This window comes from Osmerus mordax, chromosome 26 (genome assembly GCF_038355195.1).
Source record: "Osmerus mordax isolate fOsmMor3 chromosome 26, fOsmMor3.pri, whole genome shotgun sequence".
In the NCBI taxonomy this organism is placed as follows: domain Eukaryota; kingdom Metazoa; phylum Chordata; class Actinopteri; order Osmeriformes; family Osmeridae; genus Osmerus; species Osmerus mordax.
The window spans coordinates 2844001-2866582 of record NC_090075.1 but is presented as its reverse complement, the minus strand read 5'-3'; the positions used below and the strand labels follow the sequence as shown (position 1 = coordinate 2866582).

The following is a 22582-nucleotide window of genomic DNA, read 5'->3' as shown; positions in this document are numbered from 1 at the left end:
AGAGCGACTGACAGTAAGTACAGGGACATTCCCCCCAAGGCAAGTAAGGTGAAGTGCCTTGCCCAAAGACACAACGTCATTTGGCGCAGGAATAGGGAATCGAACCGGCAACCTTCTGATTACTACATTTAGTCATTTAGCAGACGCTCTTATTACTAGCCCAATTCCTTAACCGCTCAGCCACCCGACTCCCTAGTGGAAATGAGTACAGTGTTGTGTTGGTGAAACTGGGGTGATCCTCAATGGGGTGATGGTTAGCTCTGCCTGTGACTTGAAGATATGCTGTTCAATTGAAATTGTTCTGTTGAAAATATATTTTTTTGTATTGTGACTTGGGTCAAAACACACCTTGATGAAGTTACTGTGAAAGATAATAAGTCATGCAGGAAGATATGAAAATGCTATAAGTATTTGCAAAGAGACATGAAGGTACTACAAGTATGTGGTATGAATTTTGAAAAAAGATTACTCAGCATTTAAAGAATTGCTCTTCACTATGTTTAAAATGCAGATGAATCCTGTACAAGCTCCCTTTCGAAATCGCTTAGTACCACAGTCAAACAAACCAAGGGTATTGTCTGAAACACCATTAGAAATCTTTGTGCAGTGCGTCGGCTTATCACAGGGTTATTCGCAAGGGTTCTCAAGTCTAAATGAAACATAGTTATTGCACTTCAGGTGATAAAGACAGGTAGCCTCGCCCCCCAAAAAAAAAACAGGTCTCAGAAAGATGGTCAGCTGATTTGTTTTAGCACCTCAGCTGGTGGGGAGCTGGCGAGGGGCAGAGAAGTATGTTGGATGAGGACATTGACGGCTAAAGTGGGAATGTGTCATCCCTCCCTATCTCCTCTCATCCCCAGCTCCCATGCTGCACGGTCTGTTTGGTCTACTGGTCGGATCCGCTTTGTTAAGGCATGCTTGTCTTGGCACTGGCACTGCTGCATGTTGCAGTTAGGTTAGTGAAAGAAAGAAAAAAACTAGATAAAAGATTCTAAGAATCGTCCTCCGTTCCACAGACGTCGTAATTCCAAGCACCCTACCACGTCCTCTTAAAAATACCTCCCCTTGGAGGAGATGACTTCCAGTTTCTAGAAAAAGGCTCAGTATCTGTTACAAACAGACAACAATGACCTCATGCACTCCCCTCTCTGATTTTAAGGGGAACCATAAGTTAATAGGAAAGCTTTGGACAATTAAGAAGTGTTTAGGGATTGGGGTGTGTTTACAGTCATGTTTGTTATCAAATGAGGCATTTCAGAGACGTAAAGACTGGGGAATGTGGAAGGCAACAAATCTGAAGATAAAACTGGAAACTGGTTCAATCATGTCTTTCAGAAAATCACATCAATGCCAATAAAATAAATGTCCATTGCAGGACTGATACATGTCTAAAGTTAGGGTTTTCACAAAAAAAAAAAAAAGTATACTGAGATTATTGCCAAACCCTTTCAAGTAAGCCTCAGAGAAAAGAAATGTCTGCCTTTTTATCTTCTCTGGTTCGTTTTGCTGGACATTTGTCTGTTTTTATAGAGTACTGTTCTGAGTTCATTTTCAGCATCACCAGACTGACCCAAGTGAACATGTTCGCCCTTGTCTTTTGTGAGGACCTCATCTTCTTCCTTTTATTCCTCAGGGTCCTAAGAACAAATCAGACAAAATAAACACAGCTTGTAAATTTACAAGTCATGGATGAACAGAGCATGATTGGATGTGATTTGAAATCAACGTTCAACATTACCTCTCTGTGTCAATCATCTCTTCTTCTTTGTGGGGGGGGGGGGGGGCAGCTCTACTGTCGTCTCTGATTCCTCATGTTGGATCTCCTCCTGGTTGCAGAAGAGACAACTCTCCTGCTCTGGGTCCGGCCCTGCTGCTCCGAGGGGAAGGCTACCACCTGGGCGGACCCTCTCCTCACCTGCAGCCCCTCCGACTCCCTCATATCCCTGGCCATCTGGGACAGGGTCTGGCCCGGGTTGGTCTGTAAACGCTGGAACAGGCTCTCCCTGCTCACCGCCCTCTCCGGGCAGCTGTAGGTCAAGGCCACCCCCGAGTCCGACTTCATCTCCCTGGAGAAACCGTCAGAGGTCCCGTCGAAGCAGCGTCCGATGGCGATTTCCTTGGCCACTCGAGGGTTCTGATCGGTGACGGTGTAGATGCCGTAGTTGTGGCCCAGCGGGTCCATGGGGGCTAACATGTTGAAAGCATGCGACTCGTTGTTCTGGACGACAGGAGGATGTTTACTCAGGTACTCCCCCAGGAGGTTGTTGATGCCGACCCTGCGACAGTTCCCCTGAGGCAGGACCGATATCAGGGATCGGTCAACGGTCGCCTGGTCGAACAGCATGCCGCTGCACTTAAACTCCAGGCAGGCCGCCGAGGTGTTCGCCTCCCTCATGTCGCGGGTGCTGCGGATGTCCCTGATGCCGTAGAGCTGCCCCGTTGTCCGCGGGTGCGTCCCCCCCGTGTTCTTCGATCGCACCATCACTTCCTTTCGGCCGAGGATCTTGACCTTGATGAAACAGGCTCGGAACTCCTGGGGGTTGGGCCACCAGGAGAGGTAGTCCCCCGTCCAGGTGGTGAGGTCGTTCTCCTGGAAGGGAACCACGTTGTACTCGTACTTATCTTTCTCCACCCGGAAGAATCGGAAATGGTTGGCGTCCACCGGGGCGTTTTCGCAGGCGATTAAACTCTGGTAGGGGTATATCGGACCGTTGTTCTCCTCGATGTTGTTAGGGTTCGGTTTGGCCAAGTTGATCCTGAAGGCCGTTTTCTTCAGGTTGTGATCCTCGTGATCGGATCGCTGGTAGTCCATCTTATCCAAGTACGGCTGAGAAACGCCGATGATGTTGGGATTCATCTTGGGGGACGACGGAGCCGCCTCCAGCTCTTCTCCCCCCATGATCCCCGTGACGTAAGCCGTGTAGGCGTCCGGCCTCTGGGCGTCGCAGAAGGCCGGCAAGCAGGCTCCGTTGGGTCCGGTTATCACGCTGTCGAAGCGGCCCCAGGCCCTAGGGTTGGAGGAGTACCCAGGCTTGGGCTCCAGGTTGATCAGGCTGATGACCACTCCCTCCAGCTGCTCCGTGGGCAGGAACTTGTCGCTCATGTACGCCCTCACTTTGACGTAGCAGCGCCGGTTCTCGGGCACGTCCAGGTTGAACAGGCGACGCTCCCTGATCTCCATGTTGCCTATTAGGAAGGTGCGTTCCTCCCTCTTGCTCCTGCCGTGGCCCCCGGACGTCCTCTGGGTGTAGTGGAAGTCGCTCTCCTCCTCCCAGATGCCCGTGTCCGGGTTGAGGGACCACAGCTTCATTTTGGGGATGTGCTCCTCCATTTTGACGTGCTGGGTGTCCAACAGGACTTGGACCGCCCCGGCGCCGAGCACTTCCTTATTGGTCTCGTCTCGGAAGTCGACGGAGAACATTCCGTAGGTCCTCAGCGGAAGCATGTCGCCCTCGTCGTCCACGAAGTTCAGGTCTCCTGGAGCGGCGGACGCCGTCGTGATGTTTCGGGGATCGATGAACGTGACGCTGGCCTTCACTGTACCTTCATACACCTCGCCACTGTCCCTGTGAAAGGAGTTAGGAGGTATGACGATCTGCCCGATGGGGTCCTCTCCTTTAATCTCTCCCAGGTCGATGATGTTGGTTTCCCCAGCGTTGATGTCAATGGGCTCTTTCTTTCTCATCACTTTCACATCATGGTAGACCGAGCCTCCCCTCTTGTCGAAGATGAACACCTTCAGGGTGTCGATGAACTTCTCTGTGGGGTCCACAAAGTTCACCACCAGTCTCTCCGTGTCTGGGGTGACATTGAGGGTGAAGCCTCCTTGGTATCCCGTGGTGCCCACTCTCTCCTTGCCGATGTAGATGTGTCCAAAGCGCAGGGGTTCGTTGTTGTCGGCGGCGATCACCCTGCCTCTCACCAGCACCTTAGGCTCCACGCATTTCTGGCAGCCGCACGCCGTCACGGCACGGATGGGCAGGCTGTAGGTCCCGCAGTCGACGACGCGGCTCTCCATGCTCTGGACCCCGCAGCAGAAGCTGCCCGTGTCCCTGCAGCGCAGGTCAAAGTCCAGGGAACCGGCGCACTTGTTGTGTAGGCAACGTCCGGCGTCGTATAGCTTTGAGTCGGTCCCAGGCTGGGTGCAGTCCATGGGCAACCGGATGAGGTGGCTCTCAGGGGTTGACTTGCAGGCTGGTGTCCCTTTGGCTGTGAATTACAACCATGGATTGAGTTAGGATTAGCTCGGCAGTGGTCAAGGAATGTTCAGGAAGCAATGAATACAGAAACACGTCATGGGGGTGGTTCGGTGTCCATGCTTGGATACGAGCCGAGGTCACCTGAGGTCACCCCCCTGCTGTCACGCTGGTGTCATGACCCTGATGGTCCTACAAAGGAAAAGGGCAACATGACTGGTGGCACTGGAACTAATATGAATTCTTCTATGCGCAATTCAAACTTTTATTTGGCAGGGCATGCCTGCAGTCTGGTATATTTTCTCTCTTTTATTCTTTTTCCCTCTCTTTATTCTTCCCTGTCTTTCTCTCTCTCACACGCACACACACACACATACACATCACATGGCCTGAGAACAGCCTAGATTAGCCAAGCTGGACCACAAAAAACATTCATAACAGAGTAATTAGACATTAACTCGAAGAGAACGTTTATTCACCCATCATCCAGATGGGAACTGGAAAGAAAGGATTATTGTTCACCCAAATGTTAGCCTAATGATTAATGTGCATGATGATATCACTACTGGGTTCACGCACCAGTTTTCCTGTTAAACTCCCCCATCTCCATATTAACCAGCAGATTATTGCAGAAAGATGGAATCTTTTCATTAGTATGATATGTCATTACTATACGACAGATCCTTTACCAAAAACACTTTGAATATTCTTTGAAAAATAAAACAGTCATTAAGCTTTAGGGTTTGCCTTGAATGGATGTGAACTTAATAGACTAAGAACTGCATAATGTGTCTGTGAATATGGAAGTATATCATTAGCGTTTCTAGGAATGCTTGGAGTTCTAATAATAAAACTTTTATTTCAGAATATCCTTTACTAAAACTTGTCTTAGTTTGGTCTAAAACTTCAATAAATTGACGGGGCGCCAAGGGCTTAGGTAAGGAGTAAGGCTGTGAAGGAAACCACACTGTTCTCCAGGACTGGAGCAGATCCATCAAGCTGCTCTGCTCCAACGCAGGTGTTGTTGTTTTACAGCTCATACTGTAGGACGGGGGAGAGCGAGGCCTCCTTCAGAAGCAGCCTCGGGGGTTGATAGCTTTAGCACACTCCCTTTTTGTCAACTTATATCGCAGCTAACAAGCAACCGGGGAATACTCACATTGTGTATCTATCCCTCACAGATGTGGAAATGCATACTTGTCTGACTCGACGAAAAAAGCAGCAGGATTTATTGACAGTCTTGGATTTCACTTCAATACGGGGAGTTGTGGAGAAGAGGGACGCTGCGTTCTGTCGGTGTCCAGGGTGATCTCGTGGTAAAGAGTCTTTGTTTAGGATGGAGTGCTTTTCTACCAAGGTAAACATAATAAAAACGAGTGCTTCACGAGCTGCCAGATTTCGCGAGCCTCGAGATTTTATTATCTTATTTTGCTGGAGGATGTATGTGTTTTCTTCTTCGATGTAACAGATTCAGTCCATTACTTTTTTTATTTTTCTCTCTTCCTTATTTCATTTAGTAGCCTGCGGTATCCCGCTGTGTCCTTGGCACAGCCCGTATTCCACGGCTACTACAAACACATTTCGGCAGGATATTCCTGTAGCTAAGTTGATTGGAACACAATTTTCGCCACACCACAGGTGTTGCCAAACGGCAGCTCTCAAAGCAAACGTTCTAGAATGTATAACGCGTGTTCTAGATTCTAGAATGTACAACGCGTGTTCTAGATTCTAGAATGTACAACGCGTGTTCTAGATTCTAGAATGTACAACGCGTGTTTAAGATTCTAGAATGTACAACGCGTGTTCTCAGCTCTCCTGTGTGACACAAAGGGGACGGATGTGGTGGGTTGTCGGGCGTACGTACCGACCACGGTCAGGAGGGCTGGCGAGGACTTGATGCTGCCTGTCAGGCTGCTGGCCTTGCAGTGGTAACGTCCACTCTGCTCTGGCTTCAGGTCCCTCAGCACCAGGTCCTCTTCATACTTATACTCCTTCCTGTCCAGCAGAGTTCCGTTGTGGTACCTGGAGGGAGAAATGGCTGGGGGTCAGATGGCTGAGCGGTTAGGGAATCGGGCTGTTAATCGGAAGGTTGCCGGTTCGATTTCCGTCCGTGCTTAATGATGTGTACTTGGGCAAAGCACTTCACCCTGCTTGCCTCGGGGAGAATGTCCCTGTACTTACTGTAAGTCGCTCTGGATAAGAGCGTCTGCTAAATTACTAAATGTAAATGAAATAGACAGATTCACGTATGACAGTGTGACATCCGGGTGATGCTAGGGGTGTTTTACGCTAAACAGACATAAACAGAGATTTCAGGTGTGTAACATAATTCATTGGATGGCCACCATTTATTTGAGTACGGACATGTGCTCAGGGATCGACATATTTGAGTCAGTCTGCATTTTCATTGTGCGGTGCCACCTCAGCTCCAACTCCATCCAAGGTCCTGCAACAGTGTTTTCAACAGCTCACCAGTAGTATTTGTCAGGCGCCGGCAATCCCGTGGCTTTGCAACACAACAGCACGCGCTGGCCCTCGTAGCGTACTTTGTCCTCCGGGTGTTTCACCATGTATGGCTTCTCTGCCAGGAGAGAAAACAGATCTTCAGGCTCTGGAACCTCCCACGGCTGGGGACCAACAAGCGTTTCAGAGCGCAAAGGCTGATTGAGTTTTATGGGTTGCGATATCTCAGTAGTATGAAACTCAATCAGCCTTCAGGCTCTGAAACGCTTGTTGGTCCCCGCACTCTCTGTGATTCGTGCCTGGATTACATCTATTCGGGTTAGGGCTCCCAGTGAACCTCTTCCTAGTTATTCAGTTTCCTTGCAGACGAGGGTCTCCCTGCTTCATTGACTTCTCCCATCTCTCCCGTGTTCTGTATTGTTGTTTTATATGTTGACTTCACAGGCCTGTCTAGACATATACTACCCAGCCTGTCTAAAGCAGCAGTTATACTGTAAGTTAGGATCCCTATAGTATCATCAGTTATGTTTGTATTATACTGGGTTTGGATTTCATGAAGCATTCTACCCTGGCATTTCATATCGTAGCTAGTGACCATTACTCACAGGCTATGAAGTAAAAAAAAAAAAAAAAGATTATAATAACATTCGATCTTGAGCTCACCGGCAGACTTGAGAACAGCCCGTATCCAGGAAGTCCCCGTAGTGTTGCTGGAGGAGGAGACGGTCACGGGAGCAAACTTCTCCTTCCTGATGGAGAGGAGGGTGGGCGAGGACGAGCAGGTGCCCGGCAGTCTGAAGACGCCCGCGGCGTCCGTCCGGGCTCGGATGATCTTCGGTTGGCTGGCCAACGCCACCCGCGCTCCCGCCACGGGAACCCCCGTCAGGGTGAAGACCTCACCCTGAAGAGTATGGCCCTGACACACACACCGGCTGCAGTCTTTGCTGGGCTGGCCTTCGCTACACACACGCTTGCACTTTGCTACACACACACACACATAAACAGATTATTTGATCTCATGTACATTAGCTGTGTACTGTAAATAATAATAAAGAATCGATCATTTTAACGTGTTTGTAAAACCACGCTACCTGGACATGCTGTTTTCCCACATTTCTGTAATTCCACGGGCCGGCCAGCACAATTCACGTTCTCTGAGGTTCTCTCACAGGTTCTCCTCCGGATCCTGCGCCCCTTGCCGCAGGTCACGGAGCACGCTCCCCAGGGACCCCACGGGCTCCACTCGGCTACGCCCCACGACACGAACACGGAGGAGAGAAGTGGACATCAAACAGCTTGAATACGTTTTCAAGAGCTGTGTGGGGATGTGTTCAACATGTTCAAACTGAAATTCATCATAGAGACGCCAGTATCTGACTGAAGAACTAGAAACAGCCTCCCTTGCTGGAGTGTCAGGTACACTAGTGTGTTCCAGTGTGCTGGTGACAGAGAGAGAGACAGGTCTGTGTAGGAGAGAAAATCCTGTACTGACAGCGATGCCTTGATCAAAGCCGCACCGACATCAAAAGCACATCGAGAGAGGTGACAGATAATTGGAAGAAACTCGTCCTAGAAAAACATTCTCTGGTGAAAAGCAACGTGACAACTTAACAAGGCTCTCACATCTGAACACCATGAGGATGGGGATGTCTTAAAAAAGTGAGTGCAGATATGGACCGTAGATTGTCCTCCTCTCAAGGATGACCGTCAAAACACTATGATGTGACGTTCGTTTCACACGTTTCCTGTGTTACGTTAAATTTAAAAAGTTCAAACCGAAACGAATCAAATAAACAACTGAAGAGTTGTTTTCAGTAGGGTTTTCTCCTTTGTGTCGTGTTGCCATGGTACCTCGGCACGGGGGTGTGGCACACTCCCTCCTCTCTGAGTGGTGGCCCTGGCAGGGCGGGGCCAGCAGCGGGGGGAGGGGCTGGGCGCTCTGACACGTCCTCTTCCGGACCTGGACCCCCACGTCGCTGCAGGCGGTCACTGAACAAGAGCCCCACGCCCCCCAATCCGTCCAGTAGGCCTGGACTGGACACACAGGAAGCAAGAGAGTGAGACCCACTGTGTGTGTGTGGGTGTGAGTGTGCAGTTCAAATCAAATCAAAATGTATTTGTATAGCCCTTTTTACAAGCAATGTCACAGAGGGCTTCACATACGCCCATAGAACTGCCCCTCGACCAACCTAAACCCTCAAGGAAGACCAGGAAAAACTCCCAGAAAAACTCACTCGAGGAGAAAAAACTGAAGAAACCTTAGGAGGAGCAATTCAGGGAAGGATCCCCTCCTCCAGAGACGGTTACTGACGGTAAGTTGCGTGAGGTTTTGTGCGGGTGTGTGTGTGTGTGTGTGTGGGCAGCGTCTGCCCTGGCAGCCTACCAGGAGGGCACTGGAAACGGACGTGGTAGTTGGAACAGATGCGTCCGTACGGCTGCTCCTTGTTGACGCACCAGAAGCCCTTCTCCAGGCTGGAGTGCACCACCTCTCCGGTGTCGGACGCGTCGACCCAGTCGGTGGTGCGGGCCTCCATGGCCACCGGCCTGGTGCACACCCTCTCCCTGTAGTAGAAGCGGATGGCCTCCAGCCTCTCATAGTCTCCGTTTCCCCCGGGGTGGTCGATGTTGAACCAGGAAGTCCATTCCGTCACACCTGCCGTACATGACAGAGCAGACACAGGTCAGGACCGGAGCAGACCGGAGGGGGGGGGAGGGGGTTGAAGAAGGAGGAGAGGAGAAGGGGTGGGGGTGGGGGGTTATAAAGTTTAAGAGAGGAATCTGCTTCTGTCGTTTGTGCTGAGTTGAGACGCCCATGGGAGACTGCGCGGTCCGGAGACTTTCCAACTCCCAAGGCTGCAGGATGCAGAGGGGGAGGAGAGGAGGAGGAGGAGGCGGGGGGTTTAAGGAGGAGAAGGCAGGGCAAGTTGTCCAGCATTTGCCCGCCACATGTTCAACTTTTATAGATTCGCCACTATTTCTCCACTATTTTGAAGGGGGTGCTTCTGGGATCTACACTGACCCTCTCCGGTCAATTAAAAGGTACTTTAATAATCAAACTGTGCTTTTCTCAACCCTGAAGTGACACAGCCTCTTGTAATTTGCCAGTTGCCATTTTTCACTGTCTTTGGACATTGCTGTGTGAGTGTTGGCTGTAATAGGAGGCCTTGACAGTTAATGAATAGTCACTTAGGGGAAACAGCTCCCCACTGGCTCACATTATTTCACTTTTCTGTGCTGTTGGCTAGTGGTGCTCCACTGATCCTCTCTAACACACACCATGCACTTTACAGTTGACGTAGATCATTTAGTAAAACAAACACGGGGAATGATTTGAAGTGCTTCACTTTTCTTTTGGAATTTCAGCAGGCGCTAAAGCTTTGTTAGCGTTTTCGTCACGTAGAAGCTAGGAGCCTTGGAAAAGGTTTTGTTTCTCAAAAGGAGATGAGAAGAGGAGTCACCTGTAGTCTGCGAGTCTGTCAGTGTGTTGTACGCCAGCTTCCTGTTCCTGTCTGAGTTGCTCCACTTCCTGAGCAGTGAGCTGTTCCAGATGGGTCCTGATGGAGATCAGAGAGGAGACATCAATGAATATGTCATGGCCGGTCTGGTCCGGTCTGGTCCGGTCTGGTCCCGTCTGGTCTGGCCTGCTTGGGCAAGGGAGCCCTTATCTGCCCACACCACTAACACTGTAACACTGACCTCAATAGCTCTGGTCTGTTCTGTTCAATAGATCTATTACATTCCCAGGGAGAACCTGTGGTTTATGGGGGCGTAAGCATGACGATTCTCATTGAGAACGTGTCTAAGGAACTGTTTCGAGGCATATTTTCCTGGTTGTCTGAGTGTCTGTGAATGTGGGGGGACGTCTCACTCCGAGGAGAGGAGGTGGGAGGTGGAGGACCGAGGGGGGAAAGTCCCGCTCGTGAAACCCGACCTCGCTGTTCTGTCCCTGGGGCGTCTGTGTTTCAAGAGCCCCCTTCTGTCTCCGTGCCAACAGGCGGACACAGAGACTACCCCTGGTCACCTTCCACTGCCCACGCAAACTCACGTGTCCAGGGGGCAGCTTGGTGGAGATCCACTTCGAGTGTGTGTACGTGTGTGTGGAAGGGGAGAGAGAGTAAGAGAGAGAGAGAGAGACAGAGACAGAGAACATCTGATGAATCTGAGTTTCAGCACTCTTACACACACACACCCTTGCACGCACACTCCTCGATGGCTCTGCTCGCACGCTCATCACTCCGGCCCACAGTCTGGGCACGTCCCGTCTGCCGATCCAGACGCACTCTCTCTCAGCCTTGAGAGAAACACTGCATGTCTAGTCTCATTAAGGACAACCTGGGTCCATGTGGAAAAGCAATTTTGATGCTCTCTATTTCTCTCTCTCTCTTTCACACGCATATACACACATTCTCTCCGTTCAAAGCCAGTTTTTTTTCTGGACATCGATCCTCCACAACCCTCTTAATCAATTCTGAAAGAATCTGGAGACAGTGCACCCTGAGAGAGAGTGGACAGGCGGGGGATGAGAGATGAGAAGGACTACAAAGGGGTCACAAACTACAAGTCCCTCCGTCTCCTTTGAGACAGCCAGCGCGCCAAGATAAGCGTGAGCGTGCGTGCGAGCAGCTGCGAGTGTGTGTGAGTCAGTGTATGTTTGCGGCTGAAGGACTGTGTGGTTCTTAAACATGTTTGGACTGTTCCAACGATCAAGCCCCCGCCTCTCATTGGTGGAGAACACGTCTCATCCAATGAGAGCCCAGCGCTAAGGAGGACAATCAAGACACCAAGAAGCCTTTCCATATCCATGTCCCCATCCTCCTCATCACACACACACATGCAGAAACACACACACACCGACAGCAGGCGTGACTGTGAGTAATACGTACTGCTGTATCTCTAGGCCAAATGCAATATATCACTGGTGTCTGCTTGACCACTGGAGACATCAATTCCACATCCTCTCCACTCCTCCTCCTCTCTCTCTCTCTCTGCATCTCATCTTTTCATTAGGCAGCTGGGCTGCCGTGTGCCTGGCAAGTCTCCCCCTCCCCACCCCCCACCCCCCCCACCACCCACCCCCCACACCCCCCCCCCCCCCCCCCCCCAGCCCCCTGCTCCCTGTTCACATCCTGCCTCCTGCACCCTGCCCCTCCCCTCCTCTGCTCCCTGGCCCCCTACACGTGAGACACTGACAGGCATCGAAGGGCTGACAGGACCAGCGACGCTCCTGTTCCTCCGTCACGACCTGCAGCACCGGGCTCTGAGACAGACGGCCCTCAGCAGCCACCCACGCTCACAACACCCTCCTTCCTACCCACGGCCAAATGAAATTCCAGCAATAATGTTTTGAAGAAGAGGTTTCCAGGTCTGAAAATATTACACTGCACCCTCAGAACGTATTGCCACACACACACAGTGTGTGTGTGTGTATATATGTGTGTGTGTGTGTGTGTGTCTGGGAGAGTGTTTACCCCTAAAGGATGGGACTCTGCTGAGTTTATAGAGGGAGCCCCACAGACGCCCGGAGCTCAGCCCAGTGTCAGCTCAGTCCAGCTGCTTTCATATCCTACTGGTGCCCTTTACTGTTGTGCCAGCACTTTCCTCCACAATCTTTATCACTTTTAATAGGTTTTCGCTGCAGTATACTACTTCAACTCTGGCCCCATGTCAGTGACTATGACATACTTTGTAAGTGTTGCAGACTCTGGATGTCGTCGCAGGGTTCTTTTCAGCCAGGTGTTCGCATAACAAATTGGGCAGTCAAAGCAAGATCAACTTTTTAAGGCCTGACTGTTGTAACGAGAGGCACAGGAGGGTTTTTTTATGTTTGGTATCATCTTTCCTTCGGTGATATGATGGAAACACTAAACAGAAACAAATGTGCTCCATCTTTTCTCTGCAGTCCAGATGTCTTAGCATGGTCTTCTGGCTCTGGATTAAGTTTAACCTTAACCGATCGTCCGTCCTACACCCGCAACAGCCCTCCACCTTCTCTGTTTATGTTTAGCTTCCATGCCTTGATGAAAAACAGTTAACAAAAATATACAGAAATGCCAAAGACAAGGAAAGCAGTTGGTTTGACGTCACCAGGGGGTAATCAGGGACCTCTAGGTGGGAGGGAAGTCCTTTCAAAGGAGGGTTTAATCAACAGCCCATAGTGCCAAATCACCACAGAAGGGGACTTAGCACGGTGTCTTTATATAAAGTGTTAAGTAACTTTGAAGTTAAAGTTGAGTATGTGTGTGTTTTTAGCGACAAGGAAATTCAAAGTGATCTTGTGTCAGAATATTTTCCTTTACTTTTATTTATTTTTCTTTAACTGTAATTTTTTTCAGACCAAAAAAATACACGGATTAAGAAATTGTTATATATAGTTATTGCTAAAATGACTATCCTGGATTGCTACTCTGATATTTAACAGAAGCTTGTTACTGCCGGCCATTCCCTCCAAATATGTGATAATGAAACCACAGCTATAAATATTATACAAGGGTCCTTTACGAGGTGCCTAATGACATTAGAGGTTTTTATGTATGAATGAGTATGTGATATGAGGAACTCGTCAGTGCAGTGACCTCAGTAATGGCAGATGTCTACACCACAGGATGGACTGCAGTGGTAGAATCCGGTACTTAAAAGTTCACTTTGAATAGCTTGTTAACACTTTATAATGTGTTTAAAGAGCACAGTTATGTGCTAGCTCCATGCTAGCGGTAAACCTGAAAATGACTTAACTTGCAAATTATTTCTGTTTAGCTTCAGGAAACAAGTTTAGATTTTTGGAGATCTCAAAAGCAAGCGTATTCTTTTGTGCACCACACCACAAATGTCCAGTGACTCTCATATAACCTGAACCTGAAACCAGATAGCCCCAGAGGTCAGATATAGCCCACGCAATGGAAACAATACATTTGCAACAACGGGCCTATGTTTGTCTCAACGCCTATTTAACTCATTCTAAATACAGGCACTCACACAGCCTCTAGGTTCAGGTTCAACTATAGAAGAGGATCCTGTGTCTGTCAGAGAGGCTATTTAGGGTGAAGGGATGCTCCACAAACATCATCAGCCTTGGTTTGAAATGCAGAGCTGTGTTTCAGTCACCGTGCTGCTACACAAGGACAAACCTTCTATTAATAATGAAGGCGCCTCTAAAGGGCATAACTCTCTTTCTCCCTCTCGCTCTCCTTCCCTTTCTGCTCTCTCCCACTTCACTCCATCTTCCATCCGTAGGGATCTTGTTTTTTTCCGGGACCGAGCAAGCTCTCACCAGATGCTAATAAAAAAAGGTTACAAACGAGAAGAAAAAAAATGAAGTTAAACTGTAAAGATGGCTTCAGTCACTTCTGACAGGTGGCCGTGTCAGGGCCGAGTTGGCAGAGCCTCAGGTTCTTTCTACAGGTCTGGATGTTGTTTAAAATATTCCAGAGCCTTACAAGAAAAAAAGACAAGAAAAAAAGCTTGCTTTGTTATGTAACAGTGTTGGATGCAGTGCAGTAGAGCGTCATGGCAGGACAGCTTCTTCTCTTTTTTATTTTATTATTTCTGCCCTGCTGTTTGCCTCCGCTCTGTGCTTAAGAGCAATAACAGGAGTGTGCAGTGAAGTGTTAGAGGGCTCGGAAACATCTGTCACAGACTGGTCCTGAGATCGAAGTAATAAGGAGGCATTTGAACGAAGCATTTTATTTAGACAAGGATGTGGGGCTAACCAGTGGGTTGAAAAACTGAAATTCTCCTTCTCATGTGGATTAATGGATGTAAATTATTGCCCTGGTGGGTGCGTGTGTGTGTGTGTGTGTTTGCGCCACTGCCTTGCAGACATGTGAAAGCTTTTTGTTTGTTTGGCTCATTTCTCTCTCTCTCTCCCTCTTTTCCTCTCTCTCTCTCTCTCTCTCTCTCTCTCTCTCTCTCTCTCTCTCTCTCTGTCTCTCTGTCTCTCTCTCTCTTTCTCTGTCTCTCTCTCTGTCTCTCTCTCTCTCCTCCCCACCCCCACTCGCCTCGACTCTGGCTGCACTTCTACGAGGATGACCACAGTCTGATTCGTGGAGCATCTGTGTACTATTACCCAGCATACAGTTTTGCCTGACATTAACTAATGATGCAAACCAACCACAAGGTTTCGGGGGGGATTTAAAAAGGGATAACAGAGGCTTTGTGTTCTCCACAGAATCTTTCTACCACACAGCATTTCCTCGTTGGAGCAATAAAAGTGTTCATGAATGCCTTGGTGTTTCCACAGGAATGCCACAGTGAGCCCATGCCAGTCCCTAGTCTACCATGCAGGGCCTCCAGACAGCAGGATCCTCAACCAACGAGAGGCTCACACACACACACTTACACACACACACAGACAGACACACATACACACACACACATGCCTACACGTGCACGCACACACACACACACCCCAGGATTAGCAGACAGTAGCGGAGAGAGAAACCAGAGTCACTTCATTTGACGGGACTGCATGTTGTGATAAATGGGAACTAAAGGGGATTGGCTATGATCCTCTATTTCCCTGCTCCCCCTGTTACGTAACGTCAACAGGCTCAACATGCTCACCCAGAGATTCCTAGGCTGGACCAGGGTCTACTGCCCGACTCAGCTGGAGAATGAGCATAGGATAGGGATGTCAGCCAAACACTGGTTAAATGAGGTCAGGTTGCTATTGAGATTTATGGCAGAGGGATTATTATGGCTTTTGAGTTAGGAAAGGGTGTTTGTAAATCGCTGTTGGAAAATGTCCCCTAATTAAATTACTGACTCTGGTTTAAATTAACTGGTGAAACACAACTGCCCCCTGGTCTGGATAGGACTTGGTGGAGGGGAGCATGTCAGTCAGTCGTCAATGTTCCACTTCTGAACAGTGGAACTGGGAACAAATCCTTCATCTAATGAAATAAGAGATGGAGTAAGTGATGGAGAAAAGAAGAGATGGAGAAAAAGGTGTTATGTTATTTTTGTGTGAGAGTGTGTGTGTGAAAGTACTTGTGCATGTGTATGTGTGTGACTTACTTACTGTAAGTCGCTCTGGATAAGAGCGTCTGCTAAATGACTAAATGTGTGTGTGTGTGTGTGTGTGTGTGTGGGTGTGTGTGTGTGTGTGTGTGTGTGTAGGAAAGACAGAAAGGGAGAGAGATGGAAGGACAGGAGCGGACCAAAAGAGGGAGAAACAGAGATGGAAAGAAGGAAAGACTGAGCCGTTAACGGGTCAGGGCGCTGAAGGGAAGGTAAAGTCATTTCACCTGTTTCTTTTTTCTATCAACCGCTGCCCAGTTTAGCAGCCTCAGCAGGTGAGACGGAACACTTGGTTTGTTATTATGACTCGTTTCCCTGACAACAGAGGGCCTCGTGGGAGATGGAGGCACGGAGAGTTGAGGTGAAACCAGGACAAAGTCTCCTTCACCTCTTCAAAATAATAAACCAGTAAAACAATCTTAACTCTGCCCAGTACCAGTCTGGTACACACCCTGGTATACACCCACACATACAGCCACGACTACACAGACACACACACACACACACACTCAGATAATAGAAACATACCTATTGCATTTCCAGCTATACACACAAACTAAAAGTGGGCAGTGTTGTCCAGATCCCACACCTTTCAGACTGCAAGGCACCGAACAGCGACGTCACAGACACAAACTCTGCTGCAGCGAGTCTACATGGAACAATAGAGAGAGAATGCCTTAACCTCAGATGGGAGTCAGGTGGCTGAGCGGTGAGGGAGTCGGGCTAGTAATCTTAAGGTTGCCAGTTCGATTCCCAGCCGTGCCAAATGACGTTGTGTCCTTGGGCAAGGCACTTCACCCTACTTGCCTCGGGGGGAATGTCCCTGTACTTACTGTAAGTCGCTCTGGATAAGAGCGTCTGCTAAATGACTAAATGTAAATGTAATGTAACCTCCAGTCCTGAGAGCATCCATCTGCTGCTGGTTAGCCTGACAGAACAGTGTGGTGATGACCTCACACCAGAGATTAACACCTCACATGGTGGTGCTACTTACTGTAGAACCACAGTTACTCTCATTCTACCATGTGGAGGAACCATCTGTAGAAAACTTTATGAAGACTGTTTTTCCCCTGAGTGTTGTTTGAAACACTTAAAAAAACAAACATTTTATTGGCACACACACACACGCATAGAGACACACACATTTGGTGGAAATCCAGATCAAAAGAAGATGATGGCCATGCACAGGTCATTCTTCCTGATGCGAGCCTCAGTCTTAACTTCTTTGTTGCAGGTATGTCAGTTAGAATCATTTACATACATACATTACAGGAAGACATTCACCCTGAGTATATTTCTACCAGCACGTTGATCATAGAATAACATTAAAAGACAGGTAATATTCTTGCTGATTGATTACTGAAAATCAAAAATCTTCACAAAAAAAAGAATTTTGTGTTTTTGGTCAAAGATAGAGACTAAGACATTAAGATAAAGACTAACATCTTGAAAAGGAATGCAGAGGGGCCCACACAACACCATCATGAAGCACTTCAACCAAGCGTCAAAGCTTCAACAACGTACCTTGAGCCAGGGCCACTGCAGTCAGGCAAGCCGTCAGGAGGGTCAGCTCAGTAAAGTCCCACATGGTGCCTCTTCCCTTCACCAGCTCTGCTCCTCTCCCAGTCTCTCTGAACGACACGCAGGTCAGGCTCTTCCAGGACCAGCCGGGCTCTTCAGATGGCCCGCGGGGCTGCTGCGGGCGGCTCTCAGGTGGGGGCTGCTGCTTGTACCTAGTGAACCTTGCGTCTTGTCTCTGAGGCACAGTCTTGGGAGGGTTGTGAGTGAGTTAGACAGACAGAAAGCAGCTTGGGTGTTATAAATACAGGGACACCCGGGGAGTGGACTGGGCCAGCCCCTCTCTGCTCGCCATTGGCCAGTGTTTTCCCAGATCTGTGTCTCCCCCCCCCCCCCCCCCCATATCACATCCAAAGAAAGGCAGAGGAGAGAGAGAGAGGAAGAGGAGGGGGTGGGGGGGTGGGAGGGAGGTAGGTAGGGAGGGAGGATAACCCATTAACTGAAAGAGTGACTTTTGTTTCCAGAGTAAAGATCTCGTTTGTTGTGACTGCTGTGCTTTCTTTATTTTCCCCTGCTCACTAATACATTCCTGGGCTGGTGCTCAAGGTCGAATCCCCCCTGCTGAACAGGTGTTGATATCACAGGAAAAGAGCAGAGAAGAGAAGGTTTCGGAGCCAAACTCTTGACAATATAGCTGTCAACAAACAGTGCCATTGGACGTTTTCTTGGACTTGTGATTGGATCGTAATATTAAGATAAAAGACCCAGGTTTGTTCCCCCTGCCTAACCCAGCGGTGTCTCTGTCTCAGGTTTCTGTTTCCGTGTAGGAGGAGGTCAAGGTGGGGGAAACAGCGTGGCTAAGTTCCAGAGCTGATTACCGATGACACGCCACAACTGAACCATTCACCGGCATGTTCCCAGACTTAACTTCGGAATTAGAATTTGTCAGACGCCAAAAAAATATGAACTTGGTCTCTGGCGTGTTTTTGCCATATGCCATTCATCATCAGAGCTAAGAGGCATGCTAGCAATTTTCCCCTGCTAAATTGGACAGCAGTAACCAGGCTGAGAGTTATAGCTGGCCTCCTGTATAGGCAACCGCGACGGTGAGCAGAGCTCCGCGTCAGTTCGGCATTCTCGGACAGCCTGACACTGACAGATGTTGGGCTTCTGGTTCAGTTTTGGAACTTCTAACAACCACTGATTAAATGAAGGGGAGGAAGTGATGTCACACACGGGATGCCGTTCAGCTAAAACACGGTGTAAGACGTGCTTGTGAGGGAGCATGTGCTTTGTCAGCGACTGTACTGAGGCGGAGGGGGACAGAAAATACATGTTGAATAATTAATTTAATGAACTAATAGATTGATAAAGTAATTAATAAATCAAAAATACCAAAAGAATAAGGATTGTAATAAGAGCCATGACGGTATTAATAATCCCTGGTCAATTAACCTCTGACACAGTGACCTCCTTCTAAGAAAGTTGTATTACACCCCTACTTCTGGGTGCCTCACCATCACAGAAAAAAGTTGTCAGGAACCACAAGGTGCTCAAGATGCTAAGTGATAAAACTTTTATTACAGGACCAAGAGCTAACGCTAATGCACATGTACAGACATATGCTATTACGTGTTCAGTAAAGAAAATACATCGGTTTAGATTGATGTAGAAAAATAACAAACAAAGGAGAACAATTTTGATCCCCAAAAACTCTGAATCAAAGACAGTCATCAGTCAGCGAAATCTTGAATGTACAGCCCAACACATTCACCATCCATCATCAGGGATAACATCTCTGAGCTAGAACGGAATGACACAGAGGGTAATGTTGCCATATACATGAAAACTCACACCAAAAACTCCTCAGACCATCGCAAAAACACTCAAACAACTCGAGGACTAAATAAGATCTTCACTGTACTGTGTTTAGCAAAACAGAGCAAATTCGGACTACAGCGCAACCTGCTCTATGCCCCTTTGAGAGAAAGCACATTGACAATAAAGCACAGTAACAATCTATAAAATACAAAACATGAGAATCATATTTTCCAAAATGAAGAGTTGCGGGCGTGTTTACAGTTCTATAAGACAGTCTGTGCCTGGGTACTCTGGCAGGTTGAGATCATATTTCTTCTGGATGTCGTAAGGCAGGAAGCGACCGGCCAGGAAATGCTTCCCTGAAAAACTGGTTGCACACTTCTTGGGTGCCGTGAGCGAGATGAGCACTTCCGGGTTGATCCCGTCTGTGGTGACCTCATCCACATCCCAACCTTGGCGGGGACAGAAACAGAAAGAGAGAGAGAGAGCGAGTCCGACAGAGAGAGAGAGAGAGAGAAAGAGAGAGAGAGAGAGACAGAAGGAGAGAGAGAGAGAGAGAGAGAGAGAGAGAGAGAGAGAGAGAGAGAGCGAGTCCGACAGAGAGAGAGAGAGAGAGAGAGAGAGAGAGAGAGAGAGAGAGAGAGAGAGAGAGAGAGAGAACACGAGACAGGTTCAGTATTAAACCTATTGGAAGGGCACCGTATTACATAACTATACTGATGTTCCTCCTTTCAACTTTATCGTAGTTTAACCTCCAACAGATGAAACGATGGCTGAGCGAAGACTTCCAGGAGGGCAGAGATGTGGAGAGGGTGTGATTAAATGGGAGTCAGGTGGCTAAGCGGTGAGGGAGTCGGGCTAGTAATCTGAAGGTTGCCAGTTCGATTCCCGGCCGTGTCAATTGACGTTGTGTCATTGGGCAAGGCACTTCACCCTAGTTGCTTCGGGGGGAATGTCCCTGTACTTACTGTAAGTCGCTCTGGATAAGAGCGTCTGCTAAATGACTAAATGTAAATGTGGAATCAAACCGGCAACCTTCTGATTAATAGCCCGATTCCCTAACCGCTTAGCCATCTGACCCCTTGGCTTACACCAAGACAAGCCTTTCAGATCTTTTAATGTGATAACACGACGTAGGATCTACAGGCAACGTTTCTGACCAGGCCTACGGGGCTTCTGGGTTCCCCTCCCCCCCTTTCACCATCCCCCCATCCTGCAGCTGTGGAAGGCTGGAAGGCTGCAGACCTTATGGTCGGAGGTTTACCTGAGGGCACGTCCACGCTGGCGATGGGGATCTTCACCTGCTTGAGGGTGACCAGGATGCCTGCGTAGGGCTCCTTGACGTTGGCGTGGTCAGTCTCAGGCCCCATGATGGCATCGATCACCAGGTTATAGGCATCGTTTATCAGCTGGACCTGAACACACAGGCGCAGCGCATCGGGGTGATTCACTTTCAAACGTCATCATTCCAGCTGAATATTGACTGAACGGATGAAACAGCCAGCGCAAAAGACAGTCAAAGCCGCGCTTCATGTCGTTTTTTTTGGACTGACCTCCGTGGGGAGATAGGACAGAAAGGGGATGTCCATCTTCTCACACTGCACGGTGAAGTCCTGGTGCAGGCTGTGCTGGGAGCGCTTCGGGTAGTAGATGGTGGGCTCGTACTCCTGGTGGGGCGGTGTGGGGGAAGAAAGGCTGCATTTATAACAGAAGGAAACACTCGTGCCCCCCCACCCCCCCCCCCGTGCCCCCCCCCCACCTGAGGCTGAATTCCCGCCCACGTGCACGCACGGATCATTTACACCAAGGTGCCAGTGAGTTCTCCCTTCTCTCTTCGGTTTCCAACGCAACCGTGGAGCTGCAGCCTCTGCTAGCACCACACACACACACACATACATACATACACACACACACTCACCGCTGTGGTTGTAATCAACCATGACTGATGATGCCATGATGAAAACCCTTCTGAGCAGAGTGGAAATACACAGACACCTGTGGCTTCTGCGCTAGCTGGCTAGCGTCAGCGCCTTATGTCTCCGTCACGCCGCCCAGACAAGAGGTACTCAGCATCCTGCATCCTGTCTACCTAACCCTGGTCACCAGGAAGTGCTCTATCAGGCTGTCATACTCCCACTGGCTCCTGGGGGGGCTCTAAACCAATCAGGTATTAACGGGGAAGGGGGAGGGGGGGGTGGGGAGTGGGGCAGTGCGTCATCTCCGTGACGACGGCCAAAGAACACAGAGAGCGGTTGCCGGTTCCCCTCTGGGTCAGTTGAGACCCCCGTGTGCCCTGACCCGTGAGCGCTTACATCATCAACATGAGACGGCGCTTACATCATCAACATGAGACGGCGCTTACATCATCAACATGAGACGGCGCCCCGGGGAGGGACAGGCTGCCAGGGTCGCTCGTCCGCGTCGGTCAGCGGGATGAGGGCATGAGCGCCACAGGGGCGGGTCACAGACCAGGCACACGTCTCTTCCTGCTGATATTAAGGGGCCTCCTGTGACCTGGACTACTTCCAGGAACGGGTTCCCCTGGGGCCGGGGCCAGGAGAGGGCCGCGTTCTGTCTTTTCATTGGTCACGGTGGTTTTTACACAAACACACACAGACACACACACACGTGAAACAGACGCTGCGTTGAGAGAGGAGTTATCTAGGTTCTACTGGGATTTAGGTGATTCGTAATTAATTCTACGGCGTGTCACTGCTAGACTGTTTAGCTGTTTAGACCGTTTCAGACACCATGCAAGAATCAGAGAGAGAACATCATGTTTGTTGTTCCTTTACACAAATTATCGGCCCCGAACATATGAAGGCAGACAATGACTCACAATCAAGGCAAATACCGAACACGATTCGTTGTGACTAGAGGGCGGTGGTGTCTTTTACAAAAACGTGGCTTTTCGTTTTTCCGTTTGTCTAGCAGTGGAAAAGAACACAGACTCAGGCCAAATTCTCGAAGACACATGTCGGGTCTGAGGAAACGGAAGACTAAGATGGCTGCTACTGTGCTAATCAGGTTAAGGTTTTTCAGCCCAGGGCTGATAAACCATCAACTTTGTCCTGCTGAATCACAGCTTGGTCTCACACCCTGCCTGCCTTCTCCCTCCACCTCTGTAGCTCTCGTCTCCAACTGACACTGGGAAAAAAACACATTCTGGTTGAGGATAATAATAATAATAATAATATTTATAATGCACTTTATATTAACTAAAATCTCAAAGTGGATGAATGACTAGGGCTGGCTTTTTAGAAAAGGAAGTTTGTGTAGTCATCCAAGTGGCGGTTTGTAGTTCATTTACTGCAGACATGCCAATGTGCTCTGGCTCCTGGACACCCCTGTGGAGGAAGAGTCATGGCCCGGCCATGATTCGTTTTCTTTCGATCAAAGTTATGGAGAAGCACTCTGCGCATTCCTGGAATGACGGTGTAAAATATATCTGTGTTTTGACCCCCCGGCCCAGAGCCTTACCTCGGAGCCTCTCACACAGCCGCCTACAACTTTAAAAGGTTCCATCAACGTGTTTTGAATCACAGACATCGATGCGTCATAAATCTAGC

The 22582-nt window shown here is 49.0% G+C and overlaps 2 protein-coding genes across 2 annotated transcripts in view; both read right to left on the bottom strand.

Annotated features, from left to right (window-relative positions):
* Positions 1-1191: 1191 nt before the first annotated feature.
* On the bottom strand, positions 1192-17269 carry cilp2 (cartilage intermediate layer protein 2). Its single transcript, XM_067230098.1, has 10 exons — positions 17199-17269; positions 10118-10213; positions 9043-9312; positions 8511-8693; positions 7751-7906; positions 7323-7640; positions 6669-6777; positions 6061-6218; positions 1739-4209; positions 1192-1637 (listed from the first exon to the last, which is right to left on the bottom strand). The coding sequence occupies exons 1-9, from the start codon at positions 17260-17262 to the stop codon at positions 1790-1792; spliced, it is 3774 nt and encodes a 1257-aa protein (XP_067086199.1). The 5' UTR covers positions 17263-17269; the 3' UTR covers positions 1192-1637; positions 1739-1789.
* Positions 17270-18754: 1485 nt separating this feature from the next.
* The window catches only part of yjefn3 (YjeF N-terminal domain containing 3), a 30855-nt gene continuing 27027 nt past the window's right edge, over positions 18755-22582 (bottom strand). The window contains exons 4-6 of the mRNA XM_067229882.1: positions 20567-20680; positions 20278-20428; positions 18755-19465 (exon numbers count right to left, since the gene is read on the bottom strand). Of these exons, the coding sequence (XP_067085983.1) occupies positions 19269-19465; positions 20278-20428; positions 20567-20680 (462 nt within the window). The 3' untranslated portion in view covers positions 18755-19268. The remainder of the gene's footprint in view (positions 19466-20277; positions 20429-20566; positions 20681-22582) is intronic.

Excerpts from the sequence above, each read along its gene's own strand:
- cilp2 (XM_067230098.1), bottom strand. The coding sequence starts at position 17,262 with ATGTGGGACTTTACTGAGCTGACCCTCCTGACGGCTTGCCTGACTGCA. Across the intron at positions 7,907-8,510 it reads TGCCACACCCCCGTGCCGAG|CCGAGTGGAGCCCGTGGGGT; the intron begins GTACCATGGCAA and ends CGTGGGGCGTAG. Across the intron at positions 4,210-6,060 it reads AGCCCTCCTGACCGTGGTCG|CCAAAGGGACACCAGCCTGC; the intron begins GTACGTACGCCC and ends TGTAATTCACAG.